The sequence below is a fragment of the Sceloporus occidentalis genome, unplaced genomic scaffold, assembly GCF_023333645.1.
Source record: "Sceloporus occidentalis isolate IW3139 unplaced genomic scaffold, rSceOcc1.0.p SCAF_1, whole genome shotgun sequence".
In the NCBI taxonomy this organism is placed as follows: Eukaryota; Metazoa; Chordata; class Lepidosauria; order Squamata; family Phrynosomatidae; genus Sceloporus; species Sceloporus occidentalis.
In genome coordinates, this window is record NW_028316981.1 from 146,531,886 (window position 1) to 146,554,314 (window position 22,429).

The 22,429-nt window shown below is 41.4% G+C and overlaps 1 protein-coding gene across 2 annotated transcripts in view; it reads right to left on the bottom strand.

Annotated features, from left to right (window-relative positions):
* Positions 1-526: 526 nt before the first annotated feature.
* LOC149322365 (dual specificity mitogen-activated protein kinase kinase 6) overlaps positions 527-22,429 on the bottom strand; it is a 213,608-nt gene continuing 191,705 nt past the window's right edge. Inside the window, exons 12-14 of one of the 2 annotated variants that reach the window (XM_089540393.1) lie at positions 5,906-5,957; positions 3,745-3,793; positions 527-1,283 (exon numbers count right to left, since the gene is read on the bottom strand). In XM_089540393.1, the coding sequence (XP_089396519.1) occupies positions 1,181-1,283; positions 3,745-3,793; positions 5,906-5,957 (204 nt within the window). In that variant the 3' untranslated portion in view covers positions 527-1,180. The remainder of the gene's footprint in view (positions 1,284-3,744; positions 3,794-5,905; positions 5,958-22,429) is intronic. The other variant, XM_089540409.1, reaches the window with a different exon arrangement.

Consider the following 22,429-nt stretch of genomic DNA (forward strand, 5'->3'; position numbering starts at 1 on the left):
ACTCTGATGCTGCTTTATCTCAGGTGTCCCAGTTTTCATTTCTGAAATGCTGGGGTATGCAGTACCCCAGACCATCTTCTCTATTGTGTGTGTGTATGTGCCTTCAAGTCACCTGTTGACAACACCATGAATTTCATATGGTTTTATTAGGCAAGGAAAACTCAGAGGTGGTTTTGCCAGTTCCTTTCTCTGAAATATAGCCCACATCATCTGGTATTCATTGGTGGTCCCCAGTCCAAATACTAACCAGAACTGATCATGCTTAGCTTCCAAGATCAGATTCCCCATTATTGAAATGTAAATTGTATGTGCTTTAGGATATGGATCTGTCAGCCACTTCTTGTGCATACATTAGTATGTAATGTGCAATGTGCTTTTGTGATCCTGTAATATAATGTTACCATAATAAAAAAATTACTACAAGAAATCATTATATATTATTATTATTATTATTATTATTATTAACCTTTATTTATAAAGCGCTGTAAATTTACACAGCGCTGTACATAAATTTTTTAGTCAGACGGTTCCCTGCCCTCAGGCTTACAATCTAAAAGACACGACACAAAAGGAGAAGGGAGTGGTGGTGGGGAATGGGATCAGGTCCAGCAGATCCTCTCCACCTCCGAGGCCTGGACCAAGGCAGATGGACTGGAGGAAGGGCTTGGCTTCTTGATGGATGGTTAGAAGGAGGCTTCCTGGGTCAGAGAGGGGCTCACCTCTGGGAATGCTTCTCTAAATAATATAGTCTTTAATTCAGTTTTGAAACTGGGTAGAAAAGTGATGAGGTGTGCATGTGGGGGAAGAAGGTTCCAGGAGTAAGGGGCAACAAGCGAGAAGGGACGAATTCGGGAGGGGGCAGTGGTAGTCCTACACTGTGACAGGAGACCCTGACTACCAGAGCGGAGAGTGCGAGTAGGAATGTAAGGAGAAAGAAGGTCAGATAAGTAAGGAGGGGCCAACCCATGGAGGGCTTTGAAAGTCAGTAACAAAAGCTTGTACCGGATGCGGAAGGGGAAGGGGAGCCAATGAAGGGAGGATAAAAGAGGAGAAACATGGTCAAAGCGGCGAGTGGATGTGACAATACGGGCAGCTGAATACTGGACAGAGATTAAAGGATGGAGGTGTGAAAGAGGAAGCCCTGTTAGAAGGAGGTTACAATAATCTAGTTGCGAAACCACTAGGGCATGGACCAGAGTCTTGGCAGTAGAGATTGAGAAGAATGGATGGATCTTGGCAATGTTGTGGAGAAAGAATCTACAGGTCTTGGCGGTGGCCTGGATCTGGGGAATAAATGACAGAGAAGAGTCAAAAATGAAGCCAAGACAGCAGGCTTGATGAACCGGTTAAATAGAAGTGTCGTCGACAGAAACAGAAAAGGAATAATGAAGGGTGGGTTTAGGTGGAAAGACGAGAAGCTCAGTATATATATAGACTGTCTTGGAGAACATGAAACAATATATTCAAAGGATACTCTGTTTGTGAACTAGGCTATTATCTATCAGGTGCTATATCTTTTCCTTTTTTTTCCAGTTACACTACCTCTGTTCTATAAAAATAAACACATAGGAGATTATCGCACCCAGAAACCCCGCCAGGATAGATGTCGGATTTAAAAGTCAAAAACAGGTGTTATCGCACTTACCTTTTCCCAGCCCGTCTGCAACCCGGACTTTTGCTGCAGCCAGGATTTTCCCATTCCTGAAAAAGGTCCGGGTAGCAGATGAACTGCCCAGTATGGATACTAGCTGCATACAGCTTGGGAACGGATAAGTGTGATAACACCCATTTTTGACTTTTAAATCCCGCATCTTTGCCGGCGGAATTTCTGGGTGTGCTAATCTCCTAACGGAATGAAGCACACTAGTTGCTGTTCAAGATTACAAATAAACACAAAGATTATCAAGGATTTCACATATATAATGCAAAATGTATGCAAAATCCCCTGTGACTAAGACTTTGCTTTACAACAACCACAAAGTCACAATTATTCCCTATTTTTCTCTATGAGAAATTGAGGTTGAGAGACAGACTCACTCAAGGACATCTAAAGAGGCCCTGGATGGTGCCAAATTTGAAAATCATCCCTTTCTGATGATAACCTGTTTAAAATCCTACCATTAAGAAAAAGAAGGGGAAAATGGTGAGTTAGCAATTGTCATTTGGAAAATTATTGATCATTATGTGCATCATGGAAAGAAAAATCTGCTAACTGGGTGGTATGAGTATCATATCTTGCCACTGAAAGTAAAGCCAAAGAGCTTGCTAGAATTTGACAACTGCCTCCTGCATGTCGGTAGCTGCTCCACGAGGACTCAGTGATTTGGCAGTTCTTTTGCCATCTACAGAGTCCCCTTTTCAAATCATCTCCAAGCATTTTCCCAGCACTAGCAATATAAACTGATGACTGCAGCCGATTATTCCAGCTGGATTTCTCCTTTCCCATGTTTTAAGGTTTAATCCTTCCTCTGGGGATACTAAATTGCACACACTCATGCTGTTTTCTTGCTGGAGAGATATATGAGAGATAATCCCAGTGCAGCAAGCTTCATATCTGTTACAAGCTTTTTTTCCAGACAATGTTTTACATTATGCCATTTTTAATAAGTCATAAGTGCAAGAGCTGACTGTATCAGCTTTGTTTTCCCAGCCTGAGCTTTATTGATTTGCCACCGACAAGGCCTTACATGTTTGCTTTTGAGCTGCTTCCATTTGCTTAACAAATTACTTCATACCAGCTTGTATTACCCTGTACAATGGAAAAACTAGTCAGTGTATTCTACTGTGCATAGTAGATATCATGTGCCCTATTTTAAAAAAAAAGAGACCATGTATATGGGTGTATATGAATTGGAACTTGTAGGTCATAACAGCAAGTGACAGAGATATATGGTTTTGTACCACAGGCCAGTGGCTTGTAGTATTGGTTGGCTTGTAGCATTTTACTTATTTTTGAAAAATAAGTGCTATCATGATGTTGTTACTTTTGTTCTTGGTTAAGATGGCACAAAGAGATATCCATGTAATCAGAGGCCATTACTACTCCTTGGCCAAGCAGGCTTTGGAGACAAAGAGTAAACTCCAGGAACTAAAATTTCAAGTTCATTTGCAACACGATAAGAAATCTCCGTTTAGATCCATATTGTTTATCTCCTATATGAGGCTATCAGCCCTCTCCTTTAGCAAAGAACACTGAATTTCTCAAGAAGTCTCTCTGTTGTTGTATCTGCAAAATTTATGGATGCTTTTAAGGAAAAACATACCAAATGCAGTCCCAATTTATAAAAAAAAAACATAGTTTTACCTTTATATCTTCACAAACTCTCATTGGAACTAATATTTCAAATTGTTTTCATCAATCAACTAAACTGAATGTGTATGTGTATGGGCCTTCAAACCACTTGTTGACTTATGGGAACTCATGGAATTTCGTAGGGTTTTCTTAGGCAAGGAATACTCAAAGGTGGTTTTGCCTGTTCCTTCCTCTGAAATATAGCCTACAGCTCCTGGTATTCATTGGTGGTCTCTAAGCACTGGTATAGATAAGTTGACTGGTGACACCACAATATTCAGAGTGGTACAGACAAGAAGGAATTGTGAAAAGCTTCAAAAGAACCTCTAAGCTAGATGAGCAGGCATTTAAATGCTAAATACATTTTAATGTAAGTGGAAAACTATGCACCTTGGAACAAAACAAAAAAGGTTACATGTACACTAATTGTATATGATGTGGTAGTGACTAACGTCAAAAGAAATCTAGTGGTCATTAAAACGTTCACTCGGAGTGTGGCACCTGTAGAAAAGGAAGAAGAAAAAGAAAATTTGATCTTATAGATCATTAGGAAAAGTGACTGTCAGTACAAATGCCAATGTAATACATAAATATGTGGTGTCACTACACCCAAAATAATACTGTGTAAAATTGTTGGACCTTTTCACACTACACAGTCATAGCCCTATGATTCCACTTTACCTTTCATGGCAACATTCTATGGGATCCTGGGATTTGTAGTCTGGCCAAAGGAACCAAAAGAGCTCTCTGTCTGATGCTAAAGGCCCTTCCCTAAACTGTAAGTCCCAGAGTTCTATGGGACAGAACCATGGCAGATAAAGTGGAATCATAACACTATAACTGTGTGGTATGAAAGGGTGGACTCCTTGTTTCCACACTGGAAACCAGGACATTGGAAAGGTAGAGAAAGGAGAGGATATTGGAAAGCTGGAAAAATGGTCACCAAACATGTCCAGGGCGCTGGAAGAACAAACATTACAAGAGCTGTGCTTTTTAGTTTCAGGATAATAGGGATGAACATGTTAAAGGTGTATAAAAATATATATGGCATAGGGAACGTGGACAGGGAGAGGTTTGTTTTGTTTCTTCTTTCATTATATTAGCACCTGGATCTCCCAGGAAATAGTTAAACAGTGGGATTCACAGTGAAATCTATGGCTACCAACTGTGAAGGCGCTTAGAGGGAAATTAATGAATTCTGGGAGGGATAAGACTATCACTGGCTGCTAATCACAAAGGCTGTCTACTCGCTGCAGGATCAAAGACAGGATGTACATCTCTGTGCATGTTTATTTGTTTTACTTTTATATCCTGCCCCATATCCAGAGAGCTCAGGGCACCTTACAATAAAATCAATTTAAAACAATAAATAATAGTGGTTTTAAAAGATTAAAATATATTTAATAGTTTATCAGTTAAAAATCAGTCAAGTTAAAATCTTTTTTGAAAAATTAAATAGTAAAACTATAAGACATGGATAAAATCAGTTTGGCCCAGTGGTGTCATTAGGGGATTCAGTGCTGCAGCCTACACCAAATGACACCCCAAAAGTGGGGTGACACCCAGTTGGACCTCCTCCCACTCTCCCCCAAGCCATCCCTGAATGTGCTCCCTCCCACACTCTACCCATGTGTGCTCCTACCTCCGCACCATCCCCATGTTCCCTTGTGCCATTCCCACACTCCCCAGTGCACATACTCCCACCCACCTCATGTCCTCCCATCCTTTTCCTCATCAAAAAAAGGACATTGCAGCATGGGGGAAAGGGAGCATGTTCTGCCCTTGGAAGCCCCACCCCCAGCACTGGGTGACACTCATTGCAGGGACACCACTGGTTTTGTCCAAAGGCTTTAACAAAAATCTAAGTTTTAACTTGTCACCAAAATGATCTCAATATTAGTGTCAATCAGGCCTGCCTAAGGAGGGAATTCCACAATCAGGGTGATATTACAGAGAAGGCCTTTCTCTATGTCCTCCCACAATGTATTTCACCTGCTGGTAGAACACAGAGGAAGGCCTCTCCAATAGATTTCAATTTTCTCTTTAATTATCTTTTTCTTATTTTTATCATACCTTTTCCTTTTTCTATTTGTATTTTATTTTAATGTTTTTCACTTTTAATAAAAATTAAGGCTTTAAGCGTTATCACTAGCATCTTGAATTCAGACTGGAAGCATATTGGCAGCCAGTGAAATTCCTTCAGAACATGTATTATATGGTATCTAAATGAAATTTGAGTGAGCAGTCTAGCTGCTGAATTTAGCATGTTTCTGAAAACTAGTTATAGGAAACTACGAGTTGTCCTGCTTGTAGTTTTTTCCAGTTTGCTTGATTTGGGAAATAAGATGCTGGACTAGTTAAGGCTTTCATCTAACCCAAGTGAGTTCATCTTCCACTTTAAAGTCATTTCTCACCCCAAAACCTGATCTCAAAGCAGCCTGTAATCAACCCAGATAAATTGCTTCATTACAGACCACCTGAACTAGTCTCTTGAATGGTAAATTAAAGACTTATCTGAAATCACCAAGGGCAACAGTGTTTAGTTATGTTGTGTTGCAAGAGGGGCTTTTTTAAGCGTACTAGTGGATAACCCACTCCCTCCTACCCACTCACCTCTAAGATTCATTTGCAGCCAAAATGACCCGGTCAGACAGCTTACTATGGCCTAAGGAAAAGATCAAATAGATCAATCACTTTAGAGTTACTGTAAATGGAAAACAAGAGCCACAGCCCAGCAGAGATATGTTTCAAAGGGCTTAAAGTGAGCCTACACTGGCTGGATTTTGGCCATTGTTTATGCATGCTCATTTCTAAAAGGAAGCTATTCGCGTAGTGATTTGTCTAAATGGATTAATATCAAAGGATTTGCCTTTCCAAAACCTGGGATCCAAATCACAACACCCTCTCAAATATAATGGATTATTTTAGAAATCGTGGAAACGTATCCAATGGCGATTCAACAGGCCATGTTCGAAATTTGCCTACCCCTTTTAAAGGCACTGTGAACATTTAACTGCATGGGCAAGCTGAGAGATCAATCTTTGTGAGAGCCTATGTCTGTAGGCACATAGTATAAGAACAGAAATTGGTACTATTCAGTACACAATTCAGCATTCTGACCATCTGTGCCTGGCATAATCTTTAAAATAAAAGTGAAGGACATTTTAATTTTCCTCAAAGACTAAATTATATTTTATTCCAAAATTGCATACACGTAACAGGAAACATGTTACAAAAATACCACTATGCATTTCAGAAAGTTAAGAAATGAGCTGTTTAATACTATTCCTATGCCAATAGAACTTAAAGTTCAACAATAAAAATAGATTTCCCAGAAGACATTTCCCAAAAAAATCAATGTGCACTGATACTTATATTGGGACAAGAAAAGGAGCACAAAATTGTGCAAGCTTTTGAGACACACTTGTTTCTTCATCAGACAAATACTTCTTTAACCATTGTTGCCCGATAAGTAAACATGTCCATTTTGAAAGCTTGCACAAGGAATTTATGCCTTTTTGACCAAATAAAAGTATTATTTATTCATGCACTCAACTTATATCCTGTCTTTCTCCAGCCATGGGACCTAAGGCAACATGTAGAATATATTAGCACAATGTATACTTTGACATACAGAGATGTGACATGAAATTCAATTATTGGCTAATCATGTTAGTATTTCCAGAAAAGTCTTTGAATGGCAGGTGTCTAGAATACAAGACATATTTATCTATTTAAAAATGGTCAGGAAACATATCATCAGATACCCATCCTATTTGGTTGTACTGATAAGACAACTTTTCTACAAAGGTGTCATTCAAAATCCTTTTAAATGTGCATTGCCCCCCCCCCCCGTCCCCATCTTTGATGCATAACTAACTATAACTGTGTGTCTGTATGTGTGTGTGCCCATGCATGAGTGCATGCATGCAGGCAAAACTGTTGAAAGGGTCTAAATTAATGGGATGTTATTTTAATGATAAACTAATTTTTAACCCAGTGCTATTCTTTAATCAGTGAGGAACACAGATGAAATTCCTGTAGAAGATGCTGCTGCTTTGTTCCTTTTTCTTTGAGAGGATAGCCACATAGATCAGAGAAGAGAAAAAGTAGTAATTTACCCAGTCCTGCAAGATCACACATTTCTTTATTAAAGATAGAATCATAGAATCATAGAGTTGGAAGAGACCACAAGGGCCATCCAGTCCAACCCCCTGCCATGCAGGAAATCCAAATCAAAGCATTCCCGACAGATGGCCATCTAGCCTCTGCTTAAAGACCTCCAAGGAAGGAGACTCCACTACACTCCGAGGGAGTGTGTTCCACTGTCAGATGGTGGAATTATGCTATGGAGATATCCAAGGCCACACAATGAATCCATTTTGGCAGTGGTGGCTGGCAGTTTCCATGTCAGTGGGGTAATGATTGCATAGGGTGAAGTACTGGATGAGAATGGCACATACGTATATTTGACAACACCTTCTACAATCTGTTTCTACACCCTTCTGCCCACCACTCTAAACAGAGACACGTGGGAGAATGTTTATGAATGATGTAAAAGGGAACACTAGGTGTAGTTGCAGCTTCTCGGTTGTCTGACAAAAAAGTCACCATCAAACACACCTCATGCGCACACTTCCCCCCCCCACCACCACCACCACCACCACCAAAAAAAAAAAAAAAGCATGTTGGTTCACATTTCTTGAGTACCTGAGGGAATAGTGGAAGAATAAGTCTGGCTCCTCAACAGGTCATAGTTTTCCAGAGCTCCCCCATTTTTAACAGCAGCACAAGCATTTGGCTTTGTGCCAAGATCCAACCAGCTCCAAAATATGTGACTTTTCTTTGCTAGTAAAATGCTCTCTGAAACAGGCTCTCAAATAATCCCTCTTGCCTAGTTACCTCTCTGTAAAATGTGGAAACGTGTCCTTTGGTGCCTTCGTGTGGTGCGTTTTGGAAACAAACTGATCACTGGAAATCAGGTTTCTCCTTTCTTTTCTTTTCTTTTCCTTTTTCTCCCCGCCACCTCTTTAACATTCTGGATTGCTCCTGTCTATTTCTAAACTGCTACTTTTCTGATATCGGCAGAACTCTGTTGAAGGTGGCAACAATCATCAGAGCTGTAATGTAGGAGGCAGAGGGAGGGAGGTGGAAATGTATACGAAATATATATGAAGCATGTATGGTTAGTTTAAAGCAACATGACAATCGTCGAATTATAGAATTCAGCCACCCTCACCTTTAAGACCTCTTAGAGCTTCACCACCCCCTTCAAGTCACTATATCTCCATCCACACAGTTTCATTGTCCTCAACAATATATGAGATTACAACAGCTCCACCAGTGTCAGATGAAGAATGGGCTCAGACATGAGGTCTGGAAGCCAAGACACACGAGGAAGGGGTTAGGGAGCTGGATAGTTTAGCCTGGGGAAGAGAAGGTTAAGAGGTAACATGATACTCATGTTAAAATATTTGATGGAATGTCATATTGAGGATGGAGCAAGCTTGTTTGTTGCTATTCCAGACTAGGACATGGAGCAATGGATTCAAACTACAGGAAATGAGATTCCACCTTAACATTAGGAAGAACTTCCTGATGGTAAAAGCTGTTCAACAGTGGGATACTGTACCTCAGAGTGTGTAGAGTCTCTTTCTTTGGGGGGTTTTAAACAAAAGCTGGGTGGCCATCTGTCAAGGATACTTTGATTGTGTATTCCTGCATGGCAGGGGGTTGCACTGGATAGCCCTTGTGGTCTCTTTCAACTCTATGATTCTATGAAGAGATCTGTGGCTTGTACTACATACCAGACTACAGAATGCTATCTGGTTTGCACTTGCAGACATACTGGTAAAAAAAAGTATGTTTCTCCCACAGAACTTGAAAAACCTGTAAATAGGAGATAGCAATACACCCGCATAATAAATATATGATGAGAAATATGGGTGGAAAAGAGGTCGACAGGTTATCTGGAGCTGTTCATTCAGCACCAGAATAACCTGCCTGAAAACAGATAATGGAATCAGGTAACTGGAAGTTTAAGAACTCTGCTGTCATTGAGTGGTAGATTGATTGGAAGCATTTACATGCTTACTTGCCATGATAACTCTCTTCAAGATGACTGAAGCCACTGCCACATTGTAAAATTAATGCAGTTTGACACAGCTTTAATTGGCATGGCTCCACCCTGTGTAATCCTGGGATTTGTACTTTGTTGTGGCATTAAAGCTTTCTGACAGTGAAGGTTAAAGATCTCACAAAATTACAAATTCTGGGATTTCATAGCATTGAGCCATGGCAGTTAAAGCAATGTCAAACTACATTAATTCTGCAGTGTAGATGCAACCTTAAAACAAGCTGTTAAAAGTAAAATATGAATTAGCCTCCAAGCATGGCTGCCTGCTTTCATTAGCCCCACAATTAACACTTAAACAACCCTCAGGGAAACCTGGTAGTAGATGAAAATTACATAGTCTTCATAGCACCACGAGTTGGTAGGCAAGGCTGGCAAGAAAGGACCACAGAAGTCTTTACCACAGCCTAGATGTTTCCAGCTTCTATAGTTGAGTATTGCAGTTGAAGGCCCTCTCTAAACAGTCCGTGCCCTGGAAATGTCCAACCTCACACCAGGTAGCAATGACAAGAGGCAGGGATTCTCCACAGCCTGGCTAGAGATGTACATGCACTCAGGTGCCATCTTTTGGTAGACCATGCAGAACTGGCTTGGGCATTGCCTTGAGCTCACACAATATTGGCTTGAAGATTGGGGGCAGGATACACATGTATATACTCATATAAACAGACACACATACCACATACACTCTTCTTCCCTGCTATCCTATGCCATTCAGTGAAAAAGGATAGGGAGGCTTAACTCTTCATTTTTCCTGCTAACATCTAGGAATCTGTGAAGGGTGGAGTGATCATCACTGAGATTGCTGTTTTCCCACCAATATCAGTGATGGCAAAACAGTAATCTTAGAAACAAGTCCACTGTGGTTGGAAGAGGTTTTTCGTCTTTCACATTTCTTCAGCAATCCCTGTCATGGCCCTGCTAGTCACGACAGCAGAATAGCAGCACCTTTCCCCACTGTTAAGACAGGTGGAAATATGAAGAGCAGATAGACCTCCAGCTGCATCTGGAGCAGATAAGCACCTTCAGCTTTCACTCTGCTGTTAACTGTTGCTGTAGTAATTGTTGTTTGCCAACAAGTCGACTTCAAATTATGGAACCCTATGACTGAGAGACCTCCAAGAATCCCAGTTATCAATTTCCCTGTTCAGGTCTTGCAAACAGAGGGCTGTGGCTTCCTTGATTGAAACAATCCACCTGTAATGTGTTATTTTCAATTTAGTAAGAGCTGTTTGACAGTGAAACATACTCCCTCAGAGTGGAGTCATCTTCTTTGGAAGTTTTAAAACCGAGATTGGATGGTAACCTGCTGGGGATGCTTTGATTGTGTGTTCCTGCATAGTAGGGGGTTGGACTGGATGGCCTTGAGGTATCTTTCTATGATTCTATAATCTTGACTCCAGGATTGATATCTTTTTGTCACTTCACAGTTTGTAGAGCTCTCTTCCAGCATCATATTTCAAATTAGTTGTGTCTCTTCCTATCAGCTTCCTTAAGAGTCCAGCTTTCACGCCAATACATAGGAACTGGAAGAAGTCTGACTTGCATAATTCTAACTTTTGTATTTAAGTGTGTGTGTGTGTGTGTGTGTGTGTGTGTGTACACTTGAGGATCTTATTAAGTTCCTTCATAGTTGCCCTTCCAAGTCTTCTGGTTTCTTGACTACAGTCTCCATTTTGATTCATGACTAAGCCAGGCACATAAAATCTTTAATTAATTCAGTTTCTTCATTAACTACTTTTTACTTGTGTAAATCATAAATACTTTATATTTTTGTCATCACTTGCCATCTAATGAGACAATGAGCACACAATCCCACCACCATGGAAAGGTAGTGAAAAGGTGGGCCTGCTGTTAATGCTCCAAACTGAAAGTGATATGGCCGGCTTGAGCAATGTGAACACTTGGTCCTCTCTTCACCTGCCCTTGGATTTTTTTCAGTGCCTGAAAAGAAGGCTGAAGTTTATCAAAGTCAGAGAGCAAAGTGTCAGACTGGATGGCAAGAGGATTGCAGTATGGGCTGGCAAAATGTCTACTGATGAGCCATTTTTCGTACAGCATAAACTTGACTGCAAATTACACACATAGAAGCTGGTAATAGCATGGTGGGTAGAAGGAGGAGATGAGAGCTAAGTGGTGCCGCAACAGAATAGGAGAACAGCCCCCAAAAGTCTTCTGTGAAGCCTGGTTCTTTGTACTTGGACAAAAGCATCCAAAATATAGTATATGGGATCTCTTGGTCAGTTTATACACAAGGTTGGTGCAATGACTTCCAAGGCTGAAGCTGAGGTTTATATAAACCCATCATTTATGTATAAGTGATAATGTGTGATGGCTGCATAGTGTGTTGCTATATACTTTTTTCTTGCTCCAGCAATTTGTCAGTATTGAAAAGGAGAAGAATGCATTGAAAAGGCATATAAGTGCAAAGCTTGGAGAAAGGCTTAGGACTGTTTAACTACATCTCTGGACCCCTGGCCAGCATGATGTATACATGCTTAATTACCTATTGTAGGCATACATAGATTATTGCAAGGGTGTCTTTATATCTTTGCATTTGTGGATCCATAAGAGATGGATCTCATGACAGGAAAGATAGATGTGGAAATATGTGAGCAGAAACACATTAAATCTTAGAAGACTGTTGCAAGTAAAAGAAGGATTTTGAAACCACAGTGTTTTCATGAGCTGTATCCCTTCCTGGCCATTCTCTTGACTAGCAAAAGTATAACAACGAAGAAATACATTAAAATCTGCTTATTGCATAATTCAGAATTTGACTGTCATTGTTTCTGAGCAAGATTCATGAAACTTTGGATATTAAATTTTAAACTGCTAAATTCTGGACCAAACTGAGTGGGCTTGTGGCCCTTGTCTTCTTCCCTTGTTATAAGCAAACTCTTGCACTTCTTATCCTTGCCTTAGAAGTCAATCAATATCAAGAGACAGACCACATGAGCTAACCAATTGGGTAGCTTCGACAGGAAACTGCGGTGTGCATAACTTGGCCATTTCCTTCTAATTTCCCCAAACATCTAACAATTTTTTTAAAAAGCCCTCAAGGCAGTATAAAACCACAATCTTCTCTCCTGCTTGGAAAATGAAGTAGCTGTTGCAAACTCATACATCTCAAAATATTAACATCTGCTTCTGAAATTTCCATTGGGGTTGCCAAAAACTTGGTCTAAGAGGACTGTGTGAAGCTCAGCTTACAACACTTTGGGATGATTCCCTGCTTGGCCTGAAGCGAAAATTTCAATAACATTTAATATCAATTTGTCAGCTTGATTAATGAAAAGTTTTAGCACTTAATCATTGCATCAGGTGTCTCACACAACATAGAATGCATGGTGTACTATTCCCAACTCGTAGGTTTTGCCATTAACTCTGGTGACTCTGATCAAACTACAAACCCCAGAATTTCACAGGATGCAGTCATGGCAGCTAAAGTGGAATCAAAGTACTATAACTGTGTAGTGTGATAGAACCCGAGGCCTCCACCCCTTTCCCCCGGTTGGTAATTCACTAGTTAGCAGTCTGAAAGAGCCCTAAGGCAAAGATTTGCAAGTACTGTACAACACAGAACATGCTTATATTTGTTTAAAACACTGGCCAGCCCGATATTGTCTGAATACAACTCCAACCAAGCATAGTTAATGGTGAAACATTGTCAGAGTTGCAGTACAATTTGTGGTTTCCCACCCTGTTATACCAGATAATGGCAGACTGTTACGTATTCACGGGTGTGACCAAATGCAACCTACAGGCAACTTACAACCAGACCTCTTTCCTGCAGGGTCCCAGAAAGTGCAAAATGAAAATGAGTCCCGGAACTTTGGGGGCCTGTACAGATAGGCCAAAATAAAGCTATTTTGGGTCACTTTGGAGGTATGCTGTTTAAATGACACATGCATTTTAAGAGGCCAGAAGCTGTGCCAAAGCTATGCTCCAGTCCTTAGGACTGGAGTGTGGCTTTGGCGTGGCTTCTGGCCTCTTGGGACACATGCATCATTTAAACAGCATACCTCCAAAGTGACCTGAAGCAGCTTTAATTTGGCCTGTCTGTATGGGCTCTTGGTTTCATTTTTGGTCAATTTCCAAGTGAAGAAGCAGTAATGCAGCCCACTGCGGCGGTAAAAAACCCAACATCCCTGCCACAATCCCTCACCATCACCACCAGCAGCTTTTACTCAGCTTTCTACTTGCAGTTTGCTTATTGTCACACATTCAGGACTGGGATCACACACAAACACAAACACACACATTCATAAGCTCATAATTTGTCCTCAAATAGAGTTTACCATTTACTTCCACCATGCTTCACCACTGATATTTAAGGCTCACCATCCAACAAAATTGTGGTGTGTAAAAAACAAAAATGAAAGGAAGAAACCCAAACTCTTGCATAAGCTTCAGTCAAATATTGGGTTGCTGTTTCCTATTAAAACATCATTCTTGAAATTAAATGGGGCAAGGAGACTCCCCACTGATCCCCTTCCTGCTCATATGGAAAGCTGCACTAAGCACTGGTGCATCTAGGGAAAGCTTTGGATTGGACTAGAATCATAAGTTTTAGAACTTTGCTTAAACTATTAGACAGCTTCAGCCATTTGGTTTATTTGATTATAAAGCACCACATTGCGTTGCAGTGAAGTCACACTTTATCTAAGAGTTTATCAAAAAAGACATTTACGATCATATATTCATTTGAGAACTTGCTCCTGCATTTGTCAAAAGTTGAGCTACTTTTTTGTTAATCATTTGGAGGACTGGAGGTGGGAGAAATATAAATCTCTGATGTTAAACATACACAATGTGTTTAGTATATACCTACAATAAATAAGCCATCTCCCAGACAAACCTGTGCAATGGTTACGACATTGCCTAAAACCCTCTTAGACACTGATGGTCCAGCATGGGACCCATATCTCCAGTGAAAATGTAATCTTACTTTTATTTTACTTTCTATGGTACTTACTTGAGGGTACCCTCAAACTTTGCTGTACATGATTGGAGGATCCTCCAGGATTGGGGGACCCTCCAGAGTAGATTTTGAGTGTACATGGGAGTTGCATAGGGAGCCGAAGAGGAGAAGAAAGACCCATTGCATGAAGTAGATGCTCGCCACTACATTTCACCCTGCTTACCTTGTGTATCCCTTTTAAAAATAACTTGTCCTGCAAGAGATCTTTAGTTCCCCCCCACAAATTTTTTTTTATAATAACTAGAACTGTTTCACCTTTTTTAGAGAAGGGACAGATTAGGATCATGAAGTCAGTAAGTCAGTTGGTCTGCAACAAAGGGCTCGTCTACATGGGCCAAATAAAACAGTCTCACCACATCCGTGTAGCAACTTGTCTTTACAATACAGGGCCAAATCCCCATTTCAAGTGCAGACTGTCTTCAAAATGTAAGGCCAGTTCTGCATTGAATCTGCCCTATCCCTTCCTTAAACCAGTTCTTAAAGCCAATTACCTTTTGTTCCAGATTTTGCAGGAAAACCCAGAGCACATCATAGCAATGTCAGGAGGCTGTGTACACATACTCTGTTGCTTGGCACTGCTGCTTCTGGCATGAATCACTCCATCTGAGGTCACAACTAAGTGCCCAGTCATGTGATTGATGCTGGACACCTTATGCAATTGATGCTGGACACTGAGAGGGAATGACCTTTGCCAGCAGCGGCAGCAGCAGGTTACACAGTGGGAACACGTGTGTGGACAGCTGGTTGGCATTGCTGCAGAATGCAGAGGTAATGTGGGCAATTGGGCCAACTCTGGGGCCAGAATATTCTAGGATTACTCTGGTCAATATAGGCAAGCTCAAACACACATCCACCTTGGATAAGAGAGCTCTGTTGCACATCACCTCTACTTGGTGTGTTTCAGTTGTATTCAACAACATTCCCCAAGGCTGGTTGAATTCTTTAGCCAGAATCCTGGTGGTGCAGTATGTTGGTCCGTCTGGTGTCGGAAGAAGGAAAAAGCCCTGGCATATCAATTGTGAAAGAAAAAAGTTTTGGAACAATGAGCTGCTCAGAGTCATTAGCTTTTCTCTTCCATCCCTTGCCACCACTAAGCAACCTTGGAAAAAAGTACAGTCACTGGTACAGAGCATCACCCAAATCCCAGCCAATAAGAGTAGCTTGGGAGGGGAAAACTGAACATTAAACAAGCAGCAATTAAGTTGGGATGTCTAGTAGGTCCCAGCCCCTGTTTGAATGTGACTATTCACACTGATCCTACTTGTCCTTACTTTAGTGTCAGATTTCTCTAGCCAAATAATGAGGAATCATTGATCAATGGTGAATAGCTTGATAGGATTTGGCAAATCCTTTCAGCAACAAAATCACAATTTTAATTTCCACACACTAAACAAAGCAAAACAAGCAGGAGTTTTCTATTCTCTGGGAAGGGGATGCATTAATCTTTCCAACGAACATTTTATGTGAAAGGGAGCAGGATCAAAATCAGCTTTACAAAAAGTATAAGCAAATGGTCTAATATGATTAGAACAATCATATGATCAGACAAACCTTGTGGATTCTGAAATCATGTACAGATGCAAAGGTAGGCAATGCCTGGAAACTTTTCCCTGTTATTACCTATTGCAGAACAGGAATGGTTAGAAGACCCTCAGACTAAGTCCCTTTTACACAGTACAGTTAGTTTGCTATTTTTCCACTTGCAAAGGCTGACAGAGTTCCTGCTACAGAGAGGAGGAGGAGAGAGGTAGCTGGGCAGCCATTTTGAGTGGTGACTGTTTACTTTTTAAAAAAAAAACTCTAGGGAGAGTGTGCTTGTTGCAGAGGGGGTGGAGCTTCAGTGAGTCACATCTGTGAGTCACTAGGGGAGGAGCTAGCAGACTAGCTCTATATTACTCCTCCCAGAGCCATGCTTTTTATTTCATTTTTTTTCATCCAAGGAAATCTACAGCGGAGATTGAGCTCACTGCCACAAATTGTTGAAACATCAGGGGCTTTAACGTTGGTGTTTTCTGGAGGATTTTTTTTTTAGGAGGAAGCCCACAGTCCTGTTCCAGTAATTTCCTAAGACTTTTCAGTATGGACACTGACGGAACCACGACAGTCACCTGCAACACTTGTGGGATGTTTGTCTTCTTGCCTACAGAAGTGGAGAACTTCACATGCCCCAAGTGCAAGTTGGTAGCCCTCTTGGAGGAGAAAGTGCAGCAGTTGGAGTCCAGAGTAGCTACACTTCAGCATATTAGGGAGCAGGAGGATTTCCTGGACACAACAGAACTAACAATCCTAGACGAGTACCACGCAGAGGAAGTTGCTGGAGCGGAAGAGGTCACTTCCATACACAGGAGGCAGACAGCTGGAGGAACGTCACACAGAGAAGTAGGCCAAGAAGGGATTGTTCGGGGAGCTTGCAGCTAGAGAATCAATTCGAAGCTCTTTCCCTTATCAAGGAGGATGAAGAAGAGCAGCATGGACAGACTTCAGGGACAGAGCAGGCAAGCCTGAGAGTCCCACCCAAGGGAACAGTCGCTGCTAAGCCTCGGAGGAGGCGTGTGGTCATAGTGGGGGACTCCTTGCTGAGGGGTACAGAAGCAGTGATTTGTAGGCCTGACAAGATGTCTCGAGAGGTGTCTTGTCTCCCAGGGGCAAAGAACCGTGATGTGACAGAGAGGCTGACAAGATTGGTCAAGCCTACTGACCAATACCCCTTCCTTTTGGTCCATGTGGGAACCAATGATACTGCAAAGCACAGCCTGCAGAACATCAAAAGGGATTATGAGGCGCTTGGTAGGAAGCTAAAAGGAATGGATGCACAGGTTGTCATCTCGTCTATTCTGCCAGTTGAAAGGGAGAGGAAAATAGCGGATGTGAATAACTGGTTTCGCAGATGGTGCCGCTGAGAAAGATTTGGATTCTTTGATCATGGGCTGCAGTTCCATGAGGAGGGACTTCTTGCAACGGACGGGTTGCATCTCACACCAGTTGGAAGAAATGTTTTTGCCAACAGTCTCAAGAACTTGATCAGGAGGACTTTAAACTGAGTTCCGTGGGGAAGAGAGACAATATTAAGGAAGGCGAAATGGCTGGAGAAAATAGTCAAACTGACATAGAGGAAACAAGAAAAAAAGTGCAAGGACCCAACAGTGGTAGGCAAAAAAAATTGCACAAGCAGCAAGTAAAGAGAACCCATGGTCTGCGATGTCTCTACACTGATGCACAGAGCATGGGAAATAAGCAAGATGAACTTGAACTCCTAGTACAACAAAGCAAATATGATATAATAGGTATCACTGAAACCTGGTGGGATGAGTCTCATGATTGGAATGTGGAAATAGAGGGGTTTAACCTTTTTAAGAGAAATAGGCCAAACAGGAAAGGAGGAGGAATAGCACTATATGTCAGAGATATTTACACCAGTGAAGAAATCCAGGACATCAATAATGGAAGCCAGGTGGAGAGATTCTGGATAAAAATTAAAGGGGAGGGAAACAACAAGGACGTTATGGTGGGAGTCTACTACAGACTCCCAAGTCAGACTGAGGAATTGGATGATATCTTTCTAGAACACATGACCACACAGTCAGAAAAGAGAGATGTAGTAGTGATGGGTGACTTCAGCTACCCTGATATTTGCTGGAAGTCAAACTCAGCAAAATCCTCAAGGTCTAGCAAATTCCTCACTTGCCTGGAAGACAATTTCATGGTCCAAAAGGTGGAAGAGGCAACAAGGGGATCAGTTATTTTAGATCTGATCCTAACCAACAAGAATGACTTGGTTAATGGGGTGCAAGTGGTGGGATCCTTAGGTGGAAGTGACCATGTTCTCCTGGAGTTTGTTATACAATGGAAAGGAGAAGCCAGGCATAATCAAACACGCATTCTAGACTTTAGGAGAGCGGATTTCAGTAAAGTATTAAGTAAAGTATTGAGGGTCAGAAAGTATTGGTCAGAAATACTAAAAGATAAAGGAGTTCAGGACGGATGGGACTTTCTCAAAAGGGAGATACTGAAGGCACAATTTCAAACAGTTCCAGTGAGAAAGAAAAATGGGAGGTGTCTCAAGAAACCAGGATGGATGACTAAGGAACTTTCAACTGAGCTAAGTTTTAAACGGAACATGTATAAGAAATGGAAAAGGGGGGAAATCACGAAAAAGGTATTCAAAGAAATAACAGGCATGTGTAGGGGTAAAGTCAGAAAAGCTAAAGTGCAGAATGAACTCAGGCTTGCTAGAGAGGTTAAAAAGAATAAAAAGGGATTTTTTGGATATTTCCGCAGCAAAAGGAAGAAGAAGGAAATGGTAGGGCCACTGCGTGCAGAAGATGGCAAAATGCTAACAAGGGACAGAGAAAAGGCAGAATTACTCAACACCTTCTTTGCCTCAGTCTTCTCAGAAAACGCAAAGGGTGCTCAACCTGAGGATAATGGAGCAGAGGACAGAATAGGGGAATTTCAGCACAGAATAAGTAAAGAGGTAGTAGAGGAATACAGTCGGCCCTTCTTATACACTGATTTTTATACACGGATTCAAGCATACACGGTTTGAAAATGTTCAAAAAAAGTACAAATTTCAAATATCAAACATTGATTTTCCATTTTTTATAAGGGACACCATTTTGCTATGTCATTATATTTAATGGGACTTGAGCATACACGGATTTTGTTATACACGGGGGATCTTGGAACCAAACTCCAGCGTATAACAAGGGTCCACTGTACCTTGTTAATCTAAATGAATTTAAGTCTCCAGAACCAGATGAACTACATCCAAGGTTATTAAAAGAACTGGCAAATGTAATATCAGAGCCATTGGCAATCATATTTGAAAACTCCTGGAAAACAGGGAAAATCCCAGCAGACTGGAGGAGGGCAAACGTTGTTCCCATCTTCAAAAAGGGGAAAAAAGAGGATCCCAGCAATTATCATCCAGTTAGCCTGACATCAATCCCAGGAAAGATTCTAGAGCAGATAATTAAACAGAGAGTCTGTGAACATCTAGAAAGCAATTCCATAATCACAAAAAGTCAACATGCGTTTCAGAGAAACAAGTCATGCCAGACAAATCTAATCTCTTTCTTTGATAAAATTACCAACTTGGTAGATGAAGGGAATGCTGTGGATATAGTATACCTTGATTTCAATAAGGCCTTTGACAAGGTTTCCCCTGACATTCTTGCAAACAAGCTTGTAAAATGTGGGCTAGACAAAGTAACTGTTACATGGATTTGTAATTGGTTGACCGGCCGAACACAAAGGCTGCTCAACAATGGCTCCTTTTCATCCTGGAGAGAAGTGACCAGTGGGGTCCCACAGGGCTCTGTCCTGGGCCCAGTGTTATTCAACATCTTTATCAATGACCTGGATGACAGAATTGGGAGCATACTTATCAAATTTGCAGATGACACCAAATTAGGAGGAATAGCTAATACCCCAGAGGACATGATCAACATTCAAAACAATCTGAATAGACTAGAAAGCTGGGCCAAAGCTAACAAAATGAAATTCAACACAGAGAAATGTAAGGTACTGCACTTAGGGCAGGAAAATAAAATGCACAGATATAGGATGGGGGACACCTGGCTGAATGAAACTACATGTGAAAGGGATCTAGGAGTCCAAGTAGACCACAAGTTGAACATGAGTGAACAGTGCGATGCGGCAGCTAAACAAGGCCAATGCAATTTTAGGCTGCATCAATAAAAGTATAATGTCCAGATCAAGAGAAGTAATAGTGCCACTGTATTCTGCTCTGGTCAGGCCCCACCTGGAATATTGTGTCCAATTCTGGGCACAACAATTCAAAAAGGACATTGATAAACTGGAGTGTGTCCAGAGGAGGGCGACTAAAATGGTGAAAGGTCTGGAAACCATGCCCTATGAGGAACGACTCAGGGAGCTGGGGATGTTTAGCCTGGAGAAGAGAAGGTTAAGAGGTGATATGATAGCCCTGTTTAAATATTTGAAAGGATGTCATATTGAGGAGGGAGCAAGCTTGTTTTCTGCTGCTCCAGAGAACAGGACCCGGAACAATGGATGCAAGCTACAGGAAAAGAGATTCCACCTCAACATTAGGAAGAACTTCCTGACAGTAAGGGCTGTTTGACAGTGGAACACACTCCCTCAGAGTGTAGTGGAGTCTCCTTCTTTGGAGGTCTTTAAGTAGAAGCTAGATGGCCATCTGTCGGGAATGCTTTGATTTGGATTTCCTGCATGGCAGGGGGTTGGACTGGATGGCCCGTGCGGTCTCTTCCAACTCTATGATTCTATAATTCTAAATATAATGTCATGTCCTAGTATCTGTTCTAATCAATAAATCAATCATTTTCTTGATACCACACCATCCTTCACAAAGTTGTGTCATTTTGGTCAAAGCTCTAGGATGGTATTCCTGTCTAGCATTTGCCATTTATCCAGAACTGACCAGTCTAAATGTTGATTGGACATGTAGGCCAAAATCACACGACTGATCCAAGAGTGATGGATAGGGCCTAGGAATCAAGTGTACATTTTTTTCCTTACACACATAGGACTTTAGCTATGTAGATTGCATTTGGGCAAGCTGTTCCAACATGGATTTTGGACTGGCTCCCTGCATACAGCTGGATCAAAACTTATTAATATGATTTCAGCTGTGCCCTGGATGCAGAGTTGGGTCAATGGGGAATGGTACAGTACCTCTAGCATAGGAAGGAATCAGAGATGTTGAATGAAAATGCCCTTTTCCCCTTTGAGCTATCACCCTATGTCTCATAATGTGACCCCTAGTCAAACAAACCCACAAGAACAAGATATTCTCATACTGGCACAATTATTCATTATGTTTTTCATTATGTGCTTGGGAAAAATACACAAAATTCAAAACTAAATTGTACACTACATCCATATACAAACAATGTGGTGAAGGGTTGAACACTGTGGCAATTTGATGCACTGGGAAAAGTGATGGAAAACTAGAGAGAAAGAATGTGGGAGAGAATGTGAGACACTTTTGAGAGTTTACACATACACTTTGAATTGGATTTGTCAGGGGGAAGGGAAGACAAGCAAAATTACACATAAGAAAAAGAAACTCAGGGCACCTGAAACTGCAATCTTTGCCAGTTTTAAAGTTGAAGGGTTTGACATGGCCTGATCATAGCACTGAGTACTTTCTATTTGTGATTCTTCCTGCTCCTGCTCCTGTCCCAGATAGGAATAAAGACCAGCGCAAGGAAACAGGTACGCTATCAGCTATACATAGCCTGTTCTCTGTCCCTCTCAATTCTTCTTCCTGCACCAGGCTCATGCAGGAATGTCTGGTTAAAGCACAGAGAAGATCTGGTCAAAAGGCATGTTTCTAGTTGTATTGCAGGGGTGAGAACTGAGGAGCTTTCTGGATGTTCAATGTAAAGTCAAAGGCTTTCATGGCCGGCATCCATATTTTTTTGTGGGTTTTTCGGGCTATGTGGCCATGTTCTGGATGTTTGATTAAAGCTCCCAGCCCTCCTCACCATTAGTTAAGCTGACTTAGAAATGGCAGGAATTGCAATGTACCAATACTTGCAGATAGGGTTGCCATAAGTCAGGACCTCCAAACCGGGACAAATGTAGGACAAACACAGGACAACATTTTCAAATGTAGGACACAGTTTTAATAAATGGAGGACACGTGAAAAAAATTGATGATTTTTTAAAAATGTTAATATAAATGCATGTTTCTTAGGCATGATCCAAATGGAGGACATTTTGAAATTTGACAGAAGAGGACATGTCCTGGAAAAGGAGGAGGATGTCAGGTCACCTTGTCTCTGGTCCAAAATACACTGCAGAAATAAAACATAGCTAGACTGAAATGCCCAGAGCTCCTCACCAAAGTTGCATCCACACTGAGGAAAGAATCCAGTTCGAGAGTGACTTAACTGTCCTGGGTTAGTGCTGGGGAATGCTGGGAATTGTAGTACACTGTGGCCCCAGAGCTATCTCTGACAGGGAGTCACATAACCCTCCAAACGTAGTTGAACTGCAGTGCCCAGAATGCCTC